At 43.6% G+C, this 22,444-nt stretch overlaps 1 protein-coding gene across 2 annotated transcripts in view; it reads left to right on the top strand.

Moving 5' to 3' along the window:
- The first annotated feature begins 4,230 nt into the window (after positions 1 to 4,230).
- Positions 4,231 to 22,444, top strand: part of LOC118399111 (sorting nexin-27-like) — a 42,235-nt gene continuing 24,021 nt past the window's right edge. The window contains exons 1-2 of one of the 2 annotated variants that reach the window (XM_035794914.2): positions 4,231 to 4,800; positions 14,833 to 15,064. In XM_035794914.2, coding sequence (XP_035650807.1) covers positions 4,490 to 4,800; positions 14,833 to 15,064 — 543 coding nt within the window. In that variant the 5' untranslated portion in view covers positions 4,231 to 4,489. The remainder of the gene's footprint in view (positions 4,801 to 14,832; positions 15,065 to 22,444) is intronic. The other variant, XM_035794913.2, reaches the window with a different exon arrangement.

Raw genomic sequence — 22,444 nt, forward strand, 5'->3', positions numbered from 1 at the left:
TGCATGCACAGGATAAGGAGTGGATTTCACCTAGAATCAAAGAGCTGATAAAAAGCAGACAGAAAGCCTTCAGTGAAAAAGACTGGCCTTCATGGCACGCTCTGAGGAACAAAACCCAGAGAGAGATCAAGACAGCAAGATCAACATTCTACCACACTGAAATCCAGAAAAACAAGAGGGAGAACCCAGCAACATGGTACCATCAAATTGAATCTCTGACCAGCAGTAAAAAGACCATTTCCATCAAAGTTGACAGGCTCAACCCAGAAAACCATTCTGCTATTGTCAATGCTACACTCTTATTTTAAAAAAAGGTTATTCGGCTATCCCCATAGGATAACCCTATTTGGCTCCATCTAGAACCCTTTTGGGTTCTATGTAGAACCCTCTGTGGAACTCAAAAAGGTTCTACCTGGAACCAAAATTCAAAAGGCACTCACATCTGAGCTATCTTTGTTGCAGGTGCATGGTAACAGTTAAACAAAATGAGAAAAAATAAGAAACCCGCACACTGCTCTTGCTAGTATCACTGCTCGTTATTAAGCTTTACGTATTGGCCTCTATCTGGAACCAAAAACATTTTTTGAAAGGGTTCTCCCATGGGGACAGAACCCTTTTAGGTCCTAGATAGCAGCTTTTTTTCCAAGAGTGTATACATTACAAGTTGTAATCTGTTTTAACCACATCAGTACCACAACTAATGCTTTCAGACCTACATGCATTCTTACCAGCTATGCCACTCCCTACTGTTGAACCATGGGAAATGCCCATGAGACAACTCTCCGTTCAGAAAGGCCCAAGGTCCTGGCCTCATCAGTGGCAGATTCATTGGGCTTGTGAAGGTTTTGTTGCTGAATGGGTAACACAGGATATCCAAAAGAACATCTTCAACCAACAGTTCAGCTGCTTCAAGGGTAGCTCAACCACCCACTGCCTTGTAAGCATGGCAGACCAGCTGACATCAGAAGCACTTGGGTCTTGTCAGACTATAGCAAGGCCTTTGATCTTGTGGATCACACCATTGCAATGAAACCTTTTGCAATTATCTGTCCAACCAAAGACCATGGATTTTTTTACTTCCTTTTCCGACAGGTGCTAGGTGACAAGATACATAAGACTGTACCCCAAGCACTCTCTTGTGGCCTACCCCAGGGCACACAGCTTGGTCCAATTGTATTGTGGCTCACATCATGATGCATCAGAGGGCACCCTGTCCAACTCCTGGACCTTTGTGGATGATCTGAACCTTTTATTTTTTAACTAGGCAAGTCAGCCTACCCCAGCCAAACCCTAACCCAGACAACGCTGGGACAATTCTGCACCGCCCTATGGGACTCCCAATCACTTCCGATTGTGATACAGCCTGGAATTGAACCAGTGTCTGTAGTGACACCTCAAGCACCGAGATGCAGTGCCTTTAGACCACTGCGCCAATCGAGAGCCCAGGTCTCAACCTCATTGAATCCAGACCCATATGTGACATTCCCAACATATAGCAAAACCTCAATCAAGAGTGTGCAAAGCAGTCATCAAGGCAAAGGGTGGCTACTTTGAAGAATCTAAAATGTATTTTGATTTGTTTAACACTTTTTTTGGTTACTACATGATTCCATATGTGTTATTTCATAGTTTTGATGTCTTCACTATTATTATACAACGTAGTAAATGTATGTATGTAGTAAAATGTAGTAAATAAATGTAGTAAATGTAGTAAAAATAAAGAAAAACCCTTGAATGAGTAAGTGTGTCCAAACTTTTGACTGATACTGTATTTATAATAGTAGAGGAAAGACAATTAACATTAAGGGGCAATGCAAATAGTCTGGGTAGCCATGTGATTAGCTGTTCAGGAGTCTTATGGCATGGAGGTACCTAGACTTGGCACTCCGATAGCAGAGAAAACAGTCTATGACTAGGGTGGCTGTAGTCATTGACCATTTTTAGGGCCTTCCTCTGACACCGCCTGGTATAGAGGTCCTGGATGGCAGGAAGCTTGGCCCCAGCTTGGCCGTAATGCACTACCCTCTGTAGTGCCTTGAGGTCGGAGGCCGAGCAGTTGCCATACCAGGCTGGGATGCAACCAGTCAGGATGCTCACGATTGTGCAGCTGTAGAACTTCTTGAGGATCTGAGGACCCATGCCAAATCTTTTCAGTCTCCTGAGGGGGAATAGGTTTTGTCTTGCCCTCTTCACGACTGCCTTGGTGTGCTTGGACCATAAAAGTTTGTATGTGATGTGGACACAAAGGAACTTGTAGCTGCTCCACTACAGCCCCGTTGATGATAATGGGGGCGTGCTAGGTCCTCCTTTTCCAGTAGTCCACAATCATGGAGCGGCCCGTCAGGAAGTCCAGGATCCAGTTGCAGAGGGAGGTGTTTAGTCCCAGAGTCCTTAGCTTAGTGATGAAATATGAGGGCACTATGGTGTTGAACGCTGAGCTGTAGTCAAATAATTGCATTCTCACATAGGTGTTCCTTTTGTCCAGGTGTGAAAGGGCAGTGTGGAGTGCAATATAGATGACATAATCTGTGGATCTGTTGGGGCGGTATGCAAATTGGAGTGGGTATAGGGTTTCTGGTGTTGATGTGAGCCATGACCAGCCTTTCAAAGCACTTCATGGCTACAGACGTGAGGGCTACGGGTCGGTAGTAATTTAGGCAGGTTACCTTGGTGTTGTTGGGCACAAGGACTATGGTGGTCTGCTGGAATGGTATGTTGGTATTTCAGACTCAGACAGAGAGAGGTTGAAAATGTCAGTGAAGACACTTGCCAGTTGGTCAGCGGATGCTCGGACACACGTCCTGGTAATCCGTCTGGCCCTGCGGCCTTGCTAATGTTGACCTGTGTGAACACGCTGCGGAGAGCGTGATCACACAGTCGTCTGGAACAGCTGTGCTCTCATCATGCACGTTTCGGTGTTACTTGCCTCGAAGCGAGCATAAAAGTTATTTAGCTCGTCTGGTAGGCTCGTGTCACTGGACAGCTCTCAGCTGTGCTTCCCTTTGTAGTCCGTAATAGTTTGCAAGCCCTGCCACATCCAACGAGCATCAGAGCCGGTGTAGTGCGATTCAATCTTAGTCCTGTATTGACGCTTTGCCTGTTTGATGGTTTGTCGGAGGGCATAGCAGGGTTTCTTATAAGCTTCCGGGTTACAGTCCCGCTCCTTGAAAGCGGCAGCTCTACCCTTTAGCTCAGTGTGCATGTTGTGTGTAATCCATGGCTTCTGGTTGGGTTATGTACGTGTAGTTGTTTTTCTTTCAGAGTGTAATGAATTCCTACTAAAGAATAGTAGGCTGATACACATTCAATACATTAGGTGGCACTTGCACCTGTAACAATTTGTTTGTGTATCGCCATAATATCTTATGGAAGGCCCTTTTCCTTCCTCTCTTTTTGTGTGGTGTGAGAAAGTGCCCATTTATTATGTTGGAGATAAGTAAATAGTATATGCATATTCTGCATGTAGTTCACTACTCCCCAACACTGTAAGCTAAATGTAGTTTATAGGAGGTGCTATGTCCCTGTTCTCTAAGGGGTAACAGTAGAGTAACCATAGTCTTGTGTTTCTCTTTTCCAGACATGCCTCAGTACTACTTCTATTCCACAGGTGTCGGATCGGGCAGTAGCAGTCTACACTCAGACTGCGGAGGGGAGGGTCACTATTGTGCGCAGATGGGAGTACATCAGAGGGTAAATACCATCTAATCTTCTAATTTAGAAGAGGATGCTGCACTATAGCTGGGTTTAGACAGGCAGCCCAATTCTGATATTTTTTATGCTAATTGGTATTTTGACCAATCACATCAAGTCTTTCACATCAGATCTTTTTCAGAGCTGAGCTAATTGGTCAAAATGACAATTTATAGTGAACATTTTTCATCAGAATTGGTCTCCCTGTCTAGATGACCATCAAAATAAAGCACATCTAGAGAATGTTCACTAACTGGCTTGAAATTGAATTGAATAGCAATGTGAGAGCATTTACTCGCAACTTTATCCATATTTACAAAGAATTTTGCATTTATAAAAAAAAAATGCAATTCAAGAGGTTGTGTGTGGATAGTAAATTATACTTGTGCGTTGTTTTGTTTATGGTACACATTTGTGAGTTGTATTCTATCTCCGTATGGGGTCTCGTGATGCGATCGAGGGGCGGGTTAATAACAAGGAGCTCGTCTGAGTGTATTTCTGAGGGAGTTATTTTACGCTGGCCGGGTTGAATTGTAATCACGCTGGCATGGGAAAACCATAGGCATTAAAACCAGGGAAAACATCATGCTTCTACGTCACTTTGGTTCTGAGCCGACTTCGCCATATGACAGTGGGGGGGCACTTGCTTCACGCCCGGGAGGTAGCCCGTCCCCGATTCCAAATCGAATGTCATCTTTCATCCGGTGCAAAGACGCGTACACGGGCGAGATTAATCGAACTCTCTGTTGTTTTGAATCCGCTAGACACAGACTGGAGGGGGTACGGCTTTGATTAGAAGATGGCGGATGTTGAAGGCGATGAAATTCGGTCGGCTCTCCTTTCGGCTTCCAGTAATGGACCCGCTGCAGGTTCGGTAGTCGGTACCGGAGGCCAATATGCTACCCAGGTGACGTCAGGTCCACGGATGGTTAGAATTGTAAAGTCGGAATCAGGATATGGATTCAACGTTCGTGGACAAGTTAGCGAAGGAGGACAACTGCGAAGCATTAATGGGGAATTGTACGCCCCTCTTCAGCATGTCAGTGCTGTTTTGCCTGGAGGGGCTGCGGACCGAGCTGGCATATCAAAGGGTGATAGGATTCTTGAGGTGTAAGTCGGCTTTCTTTACCCATAATAGCGGTCGTTAGCTTCCTAGCTGGCATATCCACCAAGACTGGCTAGTTAACGTTAGCAAGCTAGCTAGCTACGTCTAACTTAGCTAGCTAGGTTAATTGTCAACTCTACCTCTGATTTTTAAAACTAGCTAACTAAGTTAGCTGTCCAGAGTCAATATATACTATATATACGCAAGTATGTGGACACCCCTTCAAATGAGTGGTTTCGGCTTTTTCAGCCACACCAGTTGCTGACAGATGTGTAAAATCGAGCTCACAGACATGCAATCTCCATACACATACATTGGCAGTAGCTAGTGGCACCGTCATAGGATGCCACCTTTCCAACAAGTCAGTTCCTCAAATTTATGACCTTGTAGAACTTCCCTGGTCAGCTGTTGGTCAGCTGTTATTGTGAAGTGGAAATATACCACAACGTGGTAGGCCACACAAGCTCGCAGAACGGGACCACCGATCCAAACTGCATCTGGACGCAACTTGAGCACAAGAACCGTTCCTCGATAGCTTCATAAAATGGGCTTCCACGGCCGAGCAGCCACACACAAGCCTAAGATCACCATGTATAATGCCAAATGTCGGCTGGAGTGGTGTAAAGGTCACCGCCATTGGACTCTGGAGCAGTGGAAACTGGTTCTCTGGAGTGATGAATCACGCTTCACCATGGCAGTCTGACGGACGAATCTGGGTTTGTCAGATGCCAGGAGAACACTACCTGCCCCATTGCATAGTGCCAACTGTACAGTTTGGTGTAGGAGGAATCATAGTCCGGGGCTGTTTTTTATGGTTCGGGCTCGGCCCCTCAGTTCCAGTGAAGGGAAATCTTAACGCTACAGCATACAAATAACATTATAGAACAGGGGTAGGCATCCCTGGTCCTGGAGTGCTGCAGCATGTTCATGGTTTTTGATTTAACCAACCTGGACCAGGTGTGTGGAATTTAGTCAGTCACTGAACTGATCAATTAGCTCAGTTGGTCAGGTGTGGTGCCTAGTTGGAACAGTCCTGAGGCACTCGAGGAACAGGGTTACTTACCCCTATTGTAGATGATTCTGTGCTTCCAACTTTGTGGCAACAGTTTGGAGAAGGTCCTTTTCTGTTTCAGAATGACAATGCCCCCAAGCACAAAGCGAGGCCCATACAGAAATGGTTTGTTGGGACTGGTGTGGATGAACTTGACTGGCCTGCACTGAGCCCTGACCTCAACCCCATCGAACACCTTTGGGATGAATTGGAACGCTGACTGCTAGCCATACCTAATCGCCCAACATCAGTGCCCGACCTCACTAATGCTCTTGTGGCTGAATGGAAGCAAGTCCCCCCCAGCAATGTTCCAACAACTAGTGGAAGTCTTCCCAGAAGAGGGGAGGCTGTTATAGCAGCTCCATAGTAATGCCCATGATTTTGGAATAAGATGTTTGACGAGCATGTGTGCACATACTTTTAGCCATTTAGTGTATGTATCTGGGGAGGACATTTCTCAATGGACAATTATCATTGTTACTTGCTGTAAATATGTACAGTACCAGTCAAAAGTTTGGACACACCTACTCATTCAAGTTTAAATTTGATTTACTATTTTCTACACTGTAGAATAATAGTGAAGACAAACTATGAAACACATGGAATCATGTAGTAACCAAGTTCTAAACAAATCCAAATGTATTTTATATTTGAGATTCTTCAAAGTGGCCAACCTTTGCCTTGTTGACAGCTTGGCATTTTCTCAACCAGCTTCATGAGGAATGCTTTTCCAACAGTCTTGAAGGAGTTCCCACATATGCTGAGCACTTGTTGGCTGCTTTTCCTTCACTCTGCGGTCAAAAGCAAAGCACCATCACACCATACATGCTGAGACCATCCGTTCACCTACTCTACGTCTCACAAAGACACAGCGGTTGGAACCAAAAATTGCAATTTTGTATTCTTCAGACCAAAGGACAGATTTCCACTGGTCATGTTTCTTAGCACAAGCAAGTCTCTTCTTATTATTGGTATCCTTTAGTAGTGGTTTCTTTGCAGCAATTCAACCATGAAGCCCTGATTCACGCAGTTTACTCTGAACAGTTGTTGGGATGTCTGTTACTTGAACTCTGTGAAGCATTTATTTTGGCTGCAAACTGAGGTGCATTTAAAGATAATTAACTTATCCTCTGCTAACTCTGGGTTGTTTTTTCCTGTAGTGGTCCTCATAGCGTTGGATGGTTTTTGCAAATGCACTTGAAGAAACTTTAAGAATAGAGTTCTTATTTTTGGGGGATTTACTGACCTTCATGTCTTAGTAATGATGGACTGTCATTTCTCTTTGCTTATTTGAGCTGTTCTTGCCATTATTTACCAAATAGGGCTATCTTCTGTATTCTACCTCTACCTTGTTACACCAACTGATTGGCTCAAATGCATTAAGAAGGAAAGAAATTACACAAATTAACTTTTAACAGGCACACCTGTATATCGAAATGCAATTCAGGCAACTATCACATGAAGCTGGTTAAGAGAATGCTAAGAGTGTGCAAAGCTGTCATCAAGACAAAGGGTGGCTACTTTGAGGAATGTCAATGATTTGTTTAACACTTTTTTTGGTAACTACATGATCCCATATGTGTTATTTCATAGTTTGTCTTCAGTATTAAATCAAATCCAATTTTATTTGTCACATACACATGGTTAGCAGATGTTAATGCGAGTGTAGCGAAATGCTTGTGCTTCTAGTTCCGACAATGCAGTAATAACCAACAAGTAATCTAACTAACAATTCCAAAACTACTGTCTTATACACAGTGTAAGGGGATAAAGAATATGTACATAAAGATATATGAATGAGTGATGGTACAGAGCAGCATAGGCAAGATACAGTAGATGGTATCGAGTACAGTATATACATATGAGATGAGTATGTAAACAAAGTGGCATAGTTAAAGTGGCTAGTGATACATGTATTACATAAGGATGCAGTCTAGAGTCCAAGCCCCACGGTATATGATATAGAGTACATTATATACGTATGCATATGAGATGAATAATGTAGGGTATGTAAACATTATATTAGGTAGCATTGTTTAAGAACAAATTCTTATTTTCAATGACGGCCTAGGAACAGTGGGTTAACTGCCTGTTCAATGGCAGAATGACAGATTTGTACCTTGTCAGCTCGGGGATTTGAACTTGCAACCTTCCGGTTACTAGTCCGGTTACTAGTCCAACGCTCTAACCACTAGGCTACCCTGCCGCCCCAATGGGCCTCTGTACACCTATTCCATTAAAAAAAATCTGCTGTTTCCAACTACAATAGTCATTTACAACATTAACAATGTCTACACTGTATTTCTGATAAATTTGATATTTTAAAATGGACACAAAATGTTCTTTCTTTGAAAAATAAGGAAACTTCTAAGTGACCCCAAAATTTTGAATGGTAGAATATATATATATATATTTATTTATTTTAAATAACCATCAAAATCTGTCCGTTTAAGCTATATTATTTTTGGCATGGGCTGCATCTCAATTCGCATCCAACTATGTGGGCCTTCCACATCTGCAGTGGAAGATGGCTGAGCTACAACTGTTTGTCAGAGCTACAACTGTTTGTCAGACATACCAGATATCGGTCTTCTCACGAAAATGTCTAGAGTCCAAGCCCCACGGTACTCATCTGAAGTCGGGCACGTGTATGTCACAATGTATTGTAATGCCTCGTAAAAGGCACTAAAAGTTTATATATATTACACACAGATCTCTTTTATTTTTGCTATGTTCTACATTGTAGAATAATAATATTGTCTTCGATTATAATCACAGCCGTATATATTCCCCCCCCAAGCAGACACATCGATGGCTCTAAACGAACTTAATTTGACTCTTTGCAAACTGGAATCCATACATCCTGAGGCTGCATTCATTGTAGCTGGGGATTTTAACAAGGCTAATCTGAAAACAAGACTCCCTAAATTGTATCAGCATATCGATTGCGCAACCAGGGCCGGAAAAACCTTGGATCATTGTTACTCTAACTTCCGCGACGCATATAAGGCCCTGCCCCGCCCTCCTTTCGGAAAAGCTGACCACGACTCCATTTTGTTGATCCCTGCCTACAGACAGAAATTAAAACGGGAGGCTCCCACGCTGAGATCTGTCCAACGCTGGTCCGACCAAGCTGATTCCACACTCCAAGACTGCTTCCATCACGTGGACTGGGATATGTTTTGTATTGCGTCAGATAACAACATTGACGAATACGCTGATTCGGTGTGCGAGTTCACTAGAACGTGCGTTGAAGATGTCGTTCCCATAGCAACGATTAAAACATTCCCTAACCAGAAATCGTGAATTGATGGCAGCATCCGCGTGAAACTGAAAGCGCGAACCACTGCTTTTAATCAGGGCAAGGTGACTGGTAACATGACCGAATACAAACAGTGCAGCTATTCCCTCTGCAAGGCTATCAAACAAGCTAAGCGTCAGTATAGAGACAAAGTAGAATCTCAATTCAACGGCTCAGACACAAGAGGTATGTGGCAGGGTCTACAGTCAATCATGGACTACAAAAACAAAACCAGCCCAGTCACGGACCAGGATGTCTTGCTCCCAGGCAGACTAAATAACTTTTGCCCGCTTTGAGGACAATACAGTGCCACTGACACGGCCTGCAACGAAAACATGCGGACTCTCCTTCACTGCAGCCGAGGTGAGTAAAACATGTAAACGTCTTAACCCTCGCAAGGCTTCAGGCCCAGACGGCATCCCCAGCCGCGCCCTCGGAGCATGCGCAGACCAGCTGGCCGGTGTGTTTACGGACATATTCAATCAATCCCTATACCAGTCTGCTGTTCCCACATGCTTCAAGAGGGCCACCATTGTTCCTGTTCCCAAGAAACACTACCGCCCCGTAGCACTCACTTCCGTCATCATGAAGTGCTTTGAGAGACTAGTCAAGGACCATATCACCTCCACCCTACCTGACACCCTAGACCCACTCCAATTTTCTTACCGCCCAAATAGGTCCACAGACGATGCAATCTCAACCACACTGCACACTGCCCTAACCCATCTGGACAAGAGGAATACCTATGTGAGAATGCTGTTCATCGACTACAGCTCGGCATTCAACACCATAGTACCATCCAAGCTCGTCATCAAGCTCGAGACCCTGGGTCTCGACGCCGCCCTGTGCAACTGGGTACTGGACTTCCTGACTGGCCGCCCCCAGGTGGTGAGGGTAGGCAACAACATCTCCACCCCGCTGATCCTCAACACTGGGGCCCCACAAGGGTGCGTTCTGAACCCTCTCCTGTACTCCCTGTTCACCCACGACTGCGTGGCCACGCACGCCTCCAACTCAATCATCAAGTTTGCGGACGACACAACAGTGGTAGGCTTGATTACTGACGGCCTACAGGGAGGAGGTGAGGGCCCTCGGAGTGTGGTGTCAGGAAAATAACCTCACACTCAACGTCAACAAAACTAAGGAGATGATTGTGGACTTCAGGAAACAGCAGAGGGAACACCCCCCTATCCACATCGATGGAACAGTAGTGGAGAGGGTAGTAAGTTTTAAGTTCCTCGGCGTACACATCACAGACAAACTGAATTGGTCCACTCACACAGACAGCATCGTAAAGAAGGCGCAGCAGCGCCTCTTCAACCTCAGGAGGCTGAAGAAATTCGGCTTGTCACCAAAAGCACTCACAAACTTCTACAGATGCACAATCGAGAGCATCCTGGCGGGCTGTATTGTGGTCCTTCTGTGGCTCAGTTGGTAGAGCATGGCGCTTGTAACACCAGGGTTGTGGGTTCGATTGGACCACCCATACGTAGAATGTATGCACACATGACTGTAAGTCGCTTTGGATAAAAGCGTCAGCTAAATGGCATTTATTATTATTATTATTACTGTATCACCGCCTGGTACAGCAACTGCTCCGCCCACAACCAGAAGGCTCTCCAGAGGGTAGTGAGGTCTGCACAGCGCATCACCGGGGGCAAAGTACCTGCCCTCCAGGACACCTGCACCACCCGATGTTACAGGAAGGCCATAAAGATCATCAAGGACAACAACCACCCGAGCCACTGCCTGTTCACCCCGCTATCATCCAGAAGGCGAGGTCAGTACAGGTGCATCAAAGCAGGGACCGAGAGACTGAAAAACAGCTTCTATCCCAAGGCCATCAGACTGTTAAACAGCCTCCACTTACATTGTGTGGCTGCTGCCAACACACTGACACTGACTCATCTCCAGCCACTTTAATAATGGGAATTGATGGGAAATGATGTAAATTATAATCACTAGCCACTTTAACCTCTTAAGCCCACCCGACACGCAGGCGCCCTATCTAGCCATCTGGAAATGCAAATGCGCTACGCTAAATGCTAATAGCACTCGTTAAAACTCAAACGTTCATTAAAATACACATGCAGGCTACTGAATTAAAGCTACACTCGTTGTGAATCCAGCCAACAAGTCAGATTTTTAAAATGCTTTTCGGCGAAAGCATGAGAAGCTATTATCTGATAGCATGCAACACCCCGAAATACCTGAAGGGGACGTAAACAAAATAATTAGCATAGCCGGCGCTACACAAAACGCAGAAATAAAGTATAAAACATTCATTACCTTCGACGAGCTTCTTTGTTGGCACTCCTAGATGTCCCATAAACATCACTATTGGGTCTTTTTTTCGATTAAATCAGTCCATATATACCCTAAATATCGATCTATGAAAAGTGTGTGTTCCAGGAAAAAACACAGTTTTAAAACGCAACGTCATTTTTTTAAATAAAAAAAGTCGACAAACTTTCACAAAACACTTCGAAATACTTTTGTAATCCAACTTTAGGTATTAGTAAACATTAATAATCTATCAAATTGATCACGGGGCGATGTGTATTGAATAGCTCCACGTCTTCAAATCATGTTCGGAAATTTCTCCTCCAAAACATCCTGTCGGAGACCGGAAGGAATGGGCTCTCTTTTACTCGTTTGACCAAGAAACAAAGCCCAGGCAATTGACAAGACTGGCGACATCGTGTGGAAGCTGTAGGACTTGCAATCTCAGCCCCATGTAATTTGCTTCCCCATAGACAATACATGCAAGTGGCGAATGGATATTTTTCCCAGTTTTCTGTGATCAGTTTTTCTTGCGCTTTTCGATGAAACACACGCTCTGTTATAGTCACAGCCGTGATTTAACCAGTTTTAGAAACGTCAGTGTTTTCTATCCACACATACTAATCTTATGCATATACTATATTCCTGGCATGAGTAGCAGGACGCTGAAATGTTGCGCGATTTTTAACAGAATGTTCGAAAAACTAAGGGGTAACCTTAAGAGGTTTTAACAAGAAATTTGTAGAGTGGTTGAAAAATGAGTTTTAATGACTCCAACCTAAGTATATGTAAAATTCCGACTTCAACTGTGTGTGTGTGTGTGTGTGTGTGTGTGTAATATATATATCGTTCCTGCTTTTGCGGCACAGTGGTTCGAGACCTGCTGTTTCATTACATTGGTGTCAGAAGTGATCGGACCTTGCATCCACGACAGTGCGTGTGCTTGGATGGTGCGCGTTCCTGTAAGACGTAGAGTCGCAAGCTAGTGTGAGGACACGCTCTTTGAAAGGAGGGAGTAGTGTAACGACCCTGGCTTTATGAGCGAGGAAATCGACCCTGCTGCACGAGCATGCTTTTGCGGCACAGACGATAGCGCGCTGGACCTCGGGCTAGAAGGTCGAGGGTTTGAGGCCTACTCCCTGCTGTTTCATTACAATATATATTTATATATTTACATATACACGCCCTTAACCACTGCGCCACCCGGGAGGCCACACCCCTGCCATATTTCTGAGTGTATTTGTGTGCAAGTCGGTGTGTCTGGGTGGAGTTGAAACAGGCATGGCTGGACCCTTGAGACACTGTACAATAGCAATGTTTTTTTTGCCAAGGCCAACACCTCAAGTCATAAATAGCCTATTTTAATCAACCTCGGAGGAGATAATTAACTTTTCATACCATCCTTTTAAAAAATAAAGGCTGCAAAGGATATGGTCTTTCTGTACCACATTACTCCATTTATGTCATTGCAGAAGCAGTGCAGTCTCTTCAGGGCACATATTTTTCTGCTTTTATATGAAATATTAGTTTCCCTTACTCTTGAATAACATGAGTGAAATGGAATTGATACCAAACTTTTCTCTCTCAATGAAAAATCGAGAGAAAGAATGAGGAACATGGTAGACCCAACTTGAGTCATCAACAGGTGTCCCAAATGGCACCTTATTCCCTACGTAGTGCACTACGGGCCCTGGTAAATATATAGAAAATTAGGTGCCGTTGGGATTGCCTTCCTAACGCTAGGCTATATTTTTATCAACAACTTGTGCAACTTGCCACTCTGCCTGTGTCATATGATCGATACTGTTCATGTGACACATTAACCAGCTACTTCTGCTTTCCCAACGGTTGTAAATAAACTTTGTGTGGTCATCAAGTTATTCTCCCGGTGCCGACACCACTTCTAGCTCACATGTCAGTGGATCAGGCCTATAGGTTGATCAAAGTTGGTTTTATTTGTGCATGCACATTCTCTGTTTTACCAGATGGCTTTAGGTTGATGTCAGTCGCCACTATTGATTGTGCAAACTTAAAATCTAGGCAAAGTTTTAATTCGCGATTTCAATTAATTTAGATCCACCCTTGTCAGTGAGTGAAACATATCTTATGAAGTAGCCTAGTATCAAGAAGTTGGGCAACTCTTTCTTGGTACTTTTCCTGTTTATTTTGGCTTCATCCCTATTCAGTTCCCTACCTTCTCGTTTCTATTTAGGATATTCGTGAGATGAATTTGGTGCTTCACTGAATTGTATTTCTGATTTGAAAGAAGGATCAAGGCTACATCAAAGCTGTGTTGCGGAGAGGGGTTATCCTACACCAGGGATGGGCAACTGGTGGCCCTCAGATCAGATCAGCCCCTCATGAGTTCAGATTTTGTGGCACCCACCCCCATCAGTTGCCCATCCCTGACCTACACCCTCTAGCCCTTTTTGTCTCCCATTCTTTTGAGTACCCCTGAATAAGCTTGAGGAAAGATCCAATTTCCCCTCAAGTCTTGTTTCTTTCTCTTTCATATTAAACTCCTTTCTCTTCCATCTCCCCCCCCCCACCTCTCAGCCTCTGTCTCTCTCACTCTTTTTTGTTGTTGGTATTACTGAAATGAATAAGTAATGATGGAAACAAGGTGTATGGCAAGCAGGTGCTGCCCTGCCCTCCCTCCACCCCTTTTGTTCTGATAAGCAGATTAGCCAATACACCTGCTGCCATTCTGGCCTCAGTACTGTTAGTTAGGCTTGGGCGGTATACGGTAGGGATGTGGCAAATTGACAATTTTGCTTTTTAAATCGGGTTTCCATTCAAACAAAACAAATCATACAATTGCACGTCAATTCACAATGTACACCGAACCAAAATATAAATGCAACATGTAAAGTGTTGGTCCCATGTTTCATAAGATGAAATTAAAGAACCCAGAATTTCCATTTACACAATGCTTATTTCTCTCAAATGTTGTGCACATGTTTGTTTACATCTCTGTTAGTGAACATTTCTCATTTGCCAAGATAATCCATCCACCTGACAGGTGTGGCATATCAAGAAGCTGATTAAACAGCATGATCATTACACAGGTGCACCTTGTGCTGTGTACAATAAAAGGCCACTCTATAATATGCAGTTTTGTCACAACACAATGCCACAGATGTCTCAAGGTTTGAGGGAGCACACAATTGGCATGCTGAATGCAGGAATGTCCACCAGAGATGTTGCCAGAGAATTGAATGTTAATTTCTCTACCATAAGCCGCCTCATGTAATTTTAGAGAATTTGGCAGTACTTCCAACCGGCCTCACAACCGCAGACCACGTGTATAGGGAATAGGCCTAACAAAAAACTACCACCATGAATAGACATAACATGAGCACTGATTCCATTCCGCCATCTCTTGCTCTATGCGTCCCACAGTAATGGAGTGAGCGTGGAGGGGGCCACCCACAAGCAGGTGGTGGATCTGATCCGGACTGGAGAGAGGGAGCTGGTGCTGTCCGTGCTGTCTGTGCCTCCCCAGGAGGCCGACTGCCTGGAGGCCGGGGATGAGAGCGCGGCCCAGCTCAGCTACGACTACAGTGACAAGCAGGCCGTACCCATCTCCATCCCCACCTTCAAGCACGTGGAGCAGCACGCCGAGAGATTTGTGGTAAGTAAAAAATGTATTACAGTGAGGTTTCTGGACGGCCTTGTTTACTACAGATGTGGGCTTTTAGAAAAGTTTAGTCAGTGTCTTTTCTGGTGCAGATTTCGGCCAAGCCAAAATGTGTATGCCACTGCCAGTTAACACATGTACAATGCAACCTATATTTATCCCTGCCAAGTTAAAGAATGTGTATGTGCAGGGCTCTAAATTAAATACATTAATTGGTGGCAAGGCTCCTCCTTAAAAATGTAGGAGCACAATATAACAATTTAGCACAATTTAGCATTATTATTATTATTAATATTATAATATATAGGAGTACCAGAAAATATGCTTCTGCCTTCTTCTGAAACACATGTTGTGCCCTACAAACAAATATGTAACCCTATAAATACATGTTTTGTTTTAAAATGTTGATACAAAAACCTAATCATTGAAATAAGTCATTTGTGGAATATTAGGTTTCAACATGATGTAAAAGCAATATTTTCACACTGCGATGCATTACATAAATTGTACACTTGCTTTTTTCACAAACCTTTTTCTCATGGCATGTTCATAATGAAACTGTAAACGCATTGGCAACCTAACACACTAGACAACTACATCAACTTGAGTTGTGTGGGGATTTGCTCAATTAAGGACTTCAAGAGCAGCTTGAGCCGCCACTCGCGCTACTGAAAACCGGTGCATCTTTCTCAATGTTCACCATTTACTCACGTTTTAAGAGGATGTTATTCCCTTAATACTGGGAGTTGAGACAGTTAACAGCATTACAAAGCTAAAATGGGGCACTATAAAATCTGTGTTTCAGAGAACGCGGTATAATCACGGACTCCAGACATTAAAACGGAATGTATTGAATTTAGTATGGAGTCAACTAAAATGTATTGAACCAAGTTAATGTTAAGTCATTAACAAAATCCATCTGGGATTTGTATTTACGTGCACATTTCTGAAACTGCAGAGGCATGCCCCTGTTTGTGTATGCGGTGCGTGTAGATCTACACTTTGTGGTAGCAGTTAGCGATTATGCTAATGATAACCTTCTGGTAGAGATCAAATCAAACTTTATTTGTCACATGCGCCGAATACAAGTGTAGACCTTACCGTGAAATGCTTGCTTACACATAACCTTAACCAATAGCGCAGTTCAAGAAGATTTAATAAAATATTTACCAAATAGACTAATGTAAAAAATAATAATAAAAAGTAACACAACAAGAATAACAATAACAAGGCTATATACAGGGGGTACCGAGTCAGTGTGCGGGGGTACAGGTTAGTTGAGGTCATTTGTACGTGTAGGTAGAGGTGAAGTGACTATGCATAGATAATAAACAACGAGTAGCAGCAGTGTACAAAAGGGAGGAGGGGGGGGGGGATCAATGTAACTAGTCCGGTGGCGAATTTCATTAATGGCTTGGGAGTAGAAGCTGTTGAGGAGCCTTTTGGTCCTAGACTTGGTGCTCCGGTACTGCTTGCCGTGCGGTAGCAGAGAAAACAGTCTATAACTTGGGTGGTTGGAGTCTGGCAATTTTATGGGATTTCCTCTGACACTGCCTATTTTATATAGGTCCTGGATGGCAGGAAGCTTGGCCCCAGTGACGTACTGGGCCGAATGCACTTCCCTCTGTAGCACCTTATGGTCAGATGCTGAGCAGTTGCCATACCAGGTGGTGATGCAACCAGTCAGGATGCTCTTGATGGTGCAGCTATAGAACCTTTTGAGGATCTGGGGTTTTGTCATGCCCTCTTCACGACTGTCTTGGTATGTTTGGGCTATTATAGTTTGTTGGTGATGTGGATACCAAGGAAACTCGACCCACTCCACTACAGCCCTGTCGATGATAATGGGAGCCTGTTCGGCCTGCCTTTTCCTGTAGTCCACAGTCAGCTCCTTTGTCTTGCTCACATTGAGGGAGAGGTTGTTATCCTGGCACCACACTGCCAGTTCTGACCTCCTCCCGATAGGCCATCTCATCGTTGTCGTGATCAGGCCTACCACTGTTGTGTCGTCAGCAAACATAATGATGGTGTTGTAGTCGTGTTTGGCCACGCAGTTGTAGGTGAACAGGGAGTACAGGAGGGGACTAAGTACACACCCCTTAGTGTTATGGATCAGCTTGACAGAAGTGTTATTTTCTACTCTTACTACCTGGGGGCGGCCCGTCAGGAAGTCCAGGTTCCAGTTGCAGAGGGAGGTGTTTAGTCCCAGGATCCTTAGCTTAGTGATGAGCTTCGTGGGCACTATGGTGTTGTTCATTGACTACAGCTCAGCATTCATCATTCTCACATAGGTGTTCCTTTTGTCCAGGTGGAAAAAGGCAGTGTTGAGTGCAATGGAGATTTCCTCATCTGTGGATCTTTTGGGACGGTATGCGAATTGGACAGGGTCAAGGGAGTCTGGGAGGATGCTGTTGATGAGAGCTATGACCAGCCTTTCAAAGCACTTCATGGTTACTGACGTGAGTGCCACGGGGTGGTAATCATTTAGGCAGGTTACCTTTGCTTCCTTGGGCACAGGGACTATGGTGGTCTGCTTGAAACATGTAGGTATTACAGACTCGGTCAGGGAGAGGTTGAAAATGTCAGTGAAGACACGACAGTTGGTCCGTGCATGCTTTGATTACACGTCCTGGTAGTCCGTCTGGCCAGCAGCTTTGTTAATGTTGACCCGTTTAAAGGTTTTGTTCACATCGGCTACCGAGAGCGTTATCACAGTGCTCCAGAACATCTGGTGCTCACGTGCATGCTTCAGTGTTGCTTGCCTCGATACGAGCATAAAAGGCATTTAACTCATCTGGTAGGCTCATGTCACTGGGTTTCCCTTTGTAGTCCGTAACAGTTTTCAAGCCCAGCCACATCAGACGATTCAATCTTAATTCAGTATTGACGCTTTGCTTGTTTGGTGGTTTGACTGAGGGCATAGCGGGATTTCTTTTAAGCGTCCGGATTAGTCTCCCACTCCTTGAAAGGGGCAGCTCTAGCCTTTAGTTCGATGCGGATGTTGCCTGTAATCCGTGGATTCTGGTTGGGATATGTGTGTACGGTCACTGTGGGGACGACGTCATCGATGCACTTATTGATGAAGTCGATGACTGAGGTGTTGTACTCCTCAATGCCATTGGATGAATCCCGGGACATATGCCAGTCTGTGCTAGCAAAACAGTCCTGAAGTGTAGCATCCGTGTCATTAGACCACTTCCGTATTGAGTGAGTCACTTGTACTTCCTGCTTTAGTTTTTGCTTGTAGCAGCCAGCATGCTCCTGTACTGCCCACGTCTGAGTGATGAAGGAAGATGGGCGAACAGGCCATGGCTCGGGTGGCTGGAGTCCCTGATTTTTAGTTTTTTAATCTTCTTGGCCTACCTTCGACATTTGGTGTTCTAGGTGTCCTGATGGGCTGGACAGTGATGCAGCCTGACAGTATGGTCTCTATAGTGCTCCTGTAGAACTCTGAGGTTGAAGAATCGCTGACGTGCTTTCTTCACCACGGTGTCCGTGTGGTTTGACCAATTCAGCTTCTCGGAGATGTGCACGCCAAGGAACTTGAAGTTTTGGACCGCCTCCACGTCGGCCCCATTGATGAGGATGGGGTGTGCCCAGCCTGGTTCCTCCTGAAGTCTACAATCGGCTCCTTTGTTTTGTTGAGGGAGAGGTTGTTTACCTGCCACCGCCGTCAGTGCCTACCTCCTCCCTATAGTCAGTCTCATCGTTGTTTGTAATCAGGCCTACTACTTTTGCGTCGTCTGATGAACTTGATGATAGCGTTGGAAGTGTGAGGCCACGCAGTCGTGGGTGTACAGGAGGGGACCGTGGACGCACCCTTGTGGGACTCCGTGTTGAGAATCAGTGTGGAGGAGGTAATGTTGCCTACCTTCACCACCAGGGGGGCGGCCCGTTATCTAGCGTGTCCTGCGTTGCATATAATCAATGCAAAGCATGGGGATGATTTAACATAAGCTCATTTGCGAGAAAAAAAACAATCGTTGCACGACTTTACCTAACCATAAACACCAATGCCTTTCTTAAAATCAACACACATAAGTATATATTTTTAAACCTGCATATTTAGCTAAAAGAACTCTAGGTTAGCAGGCAATATTAACCAGGTGAAATTGTCACTTCTTGCGTTCATTGCACGCAGAGTCAGGGTACACGCAACAATTTGGACCGCCTGGCTCATGCAAACTTTTTTGCCAGAATTTTACGCAATTATGACATAACATTGAAGGCTGTGCAATGTAACAGCAATATTTAGACTTATGGATGCCACCTGTTAGATAAAATACCGAACAGTTCCGTATTTCACTGAATTAATAAACGTTTTGTTTTCGAAATGATAGTTTCCAGATTCGACCATATTAACCTCTCTGGGATATGTGGGACGGTAGCGTCACACCTCGCCAACAGCAAGTGAAAGTGCAGGGCGCCAAATTCAAAACAAATCTCATAATTAAAATTCCTCAAGCATACAAGTATTTTACACCATTTTAAAGATCACATTCTCGTTAATCCAGCCAGTGTCTGATTTCAATGCTTTACAGGGAAAGCACCACAAACGATTATGTTAGGTCACCACCAACTCACAGAAAAACACAGCCATTTTCCAGCCAAAGAGAGATCAAATTAATGACTAACCTTTGATCATCTTCATCAGATGACACTCATAAAGACTTCATGTTACACAATACATGTATGTTTTGATCGATAAAGTGCATATTTATATCAAAAAATCTCATTTTACATTTGCGTGTTACGTTCAGTAGTTCTAAAACTTGTGCAGAGAGCCACATACTCTATTTACAGAAATACTCATAATAAATGTTGATGAAAATACACGTGTTATACATGGAATTAGAGATATACTTCTCCTTAATGCAACCGCTGTGTCAGATGTAAAAATTATTTTACTGAAAAAGCAAACCATGCAATAATCTGAGTACAGCGTTCAGACAACAAAGCAGCCAAAAAGATATTGGGTAGTCAACATTAGTCATAAATAGCATTATAAATATTCACTTACCTTTGATGATCTTTATCAGAATGCACTCCCAGGAATCGCAGTTCCACAATAAATGTTTGTTTTGTTCGTTAATGTCCATCATTTATGTCCAAATAGCTTCTTTTGTTAGGGCGTTTGTTAAACATATCCAAAAGCGCATTCAGGTCCAGCCGAAAGTCGGACGAGAAGTTCAAAAAGTTCCGTTACAGCCCTTAGAAACTTGTCAAACTAAGTATAGAATCAATCTTTAGGATGTTTTTATCATCAATCTTAAATAATGTTCCAACCGGACAATTCCTAAGTCTGTAGAAAAGCAATGGAACGAGAGCGAACTCTCTCAATACCGCGCCTCAGAGCCTGTGGCACTCTGCCAGACACCCGACTCATTCCTCTCTCATTTGGACCCACTTCACAGTAGAAGCATGAAACAATGTTCTAAAGACTGTTGACATCTAGTGGAAGCCTTAGGAAGTGCAACATAACCAATGCATACTACAATAGGGGCTGAGTTAACCTGTTACTCCTACCCCCTACTTTTTCGAACATTCTGTTAAAAATCGCGCAACATTTCAGCGCCCTGCTGCTCATGCTAGGAATATAGTATATGCATATGATTAGTATGTGTGGATAGAAAACACTCAGACGTTTATAAAACTGGTTAAATCACGGCTGTGACTATAACAGAACATGCGTTTCATCGAAAAGTGCAGGAAAATCTGATCACTGAAAATTGAAAAATATATCCATGCGCGACTTGAACCGATTGATAAAAGTGAACCACATTTAATGGGGCTGAGGTTGCAATACCTACAGCTTCCACACAATGTCTAGAGTCTTGTCATTTGCCTACTATTTGTTTCTTGGTCAAACAGACGCAAGGCAGCACTGTTCTTCCGGTCTCCGACCGGATATTTTGGTTGAGATTTACCCGGACATTATTTCCAGACGGACAGGTAAAGAATATACATCGCCTCGTGATCAATTTGGTCGCTTATTAACGTGTACTAATACCTAAAGTTGCATTACAAAAGTATTTAGAAGTTTTTTGTGAAAGTTTATCGTCGACTTTTTTAATTTGAAAAAATGACGTTACGTTATAAGACGCTATTTCTTTTCGTTTATCACACAGTCTTCATAGATCGATATCTAGGCTATATATGGACCGATTTAATAAAAAAAAAAGACCCAATAGTGATTATGGGACATCTAGGAGTGCCAACAAAGAAGATGGTCAAAGGTAATGAATGTTTTATATTTTATTTGTGCGGTTTGTGTAGCGACGACTATGCTAATTATTTTGTTTACGTCCCCTGCGGGTCTTTTGGGGTGTTACATGCTATCAGATAATAGCTTCTCATGCTTTCGCCGAAAAGCATTTTAAAAATCTGACTTGTTGCCTGGATTCACAACGAGTGTAGCTTTAATTCAATACCCTGCATGTGTATTTTAATCAACGTTTGAGTTTTAACTAGTACTATTAGCATTTAGCGTAGCGCATTTGCATTTCCAGATGTCTAGATGGGACGCCTGCGTGTCAGGTAGGAAGGAGCAAGAGGTTAAACTACAAGCCTCAGATTTCCCACTTTCTGGTTGGATTTTTCTCAGGTTTTCACCTGCCATATGAGTTCTGTTACACTATCAGACATCATTCAAACAGTTGTAGAAACTTCAGTGTTTTCTATCCAATACTACTAATACTATGCATATATTAGCATCTGGGACAGAGTAGCAGGCAATTTTCTCTTGGAAGCTTATTCATCCAAGCTACTCAATACTGCCCCCCTGTCACCAAGAAGTTAATGACCAAAGGCTCGTATTTCTGTGTGTTATTATGTTATAATTAAGCCTATGATTTGATATTTGATAGAGCAGTCTGACTGAGCGATGATAGGCACCAGCAGGCTCGTAAGCATTCATTTAAACAGCACTTTTGTGCGTTTTTCCAGCAGCTCTTCGTTGTGCTTCAAGCATTGCGCTGTTTATGACTTCAAGCCTATCAACTCTCGAGATTAGGCTGGTGTAACCGATGTGAAATTGCTAGCTAGCTAGTTAGTGAGGTGATCGCAAATAGCGTTTCAAACATCACTCACTCTGAGACTTGGAGTAGTTGTTTCTCTTGCTCTGCATGGGTAAATCTGCTTCGAGGACTGGCAATACTAAAGTGCCTATAAGAACATCCAAGAGTCAAAGGTATATGAAATACAAATGGTATAGAGAAATAGTCCTATAAATATTATAACTTCAACCTAAAACCTCTTACATTGGAATATTGAAGTCTCATGTTAAAAGGAACCACCAGCTTTCATATTCTCATGTTCTGAGCAAGGAACTTAAACAAACGTTAGCTTTTTTACATGGCACATATTGCACTTTGA

Source organism: Oncorhynchus keta, chromosome 20 (assembly GCF_023373465.1).
Source record: "Oncorhynchus keta strain PuntledgeMale-10-30-2019 chromosome 20, Oket_V2, whole genome shotgun sequence".
Lineage (NCBI taxonomy): Eukaryota > Metazoa > Chordata > Actinopteri > Salmoniformes > Salmonidae > Oncorhynchus > Oncorhynchus keta.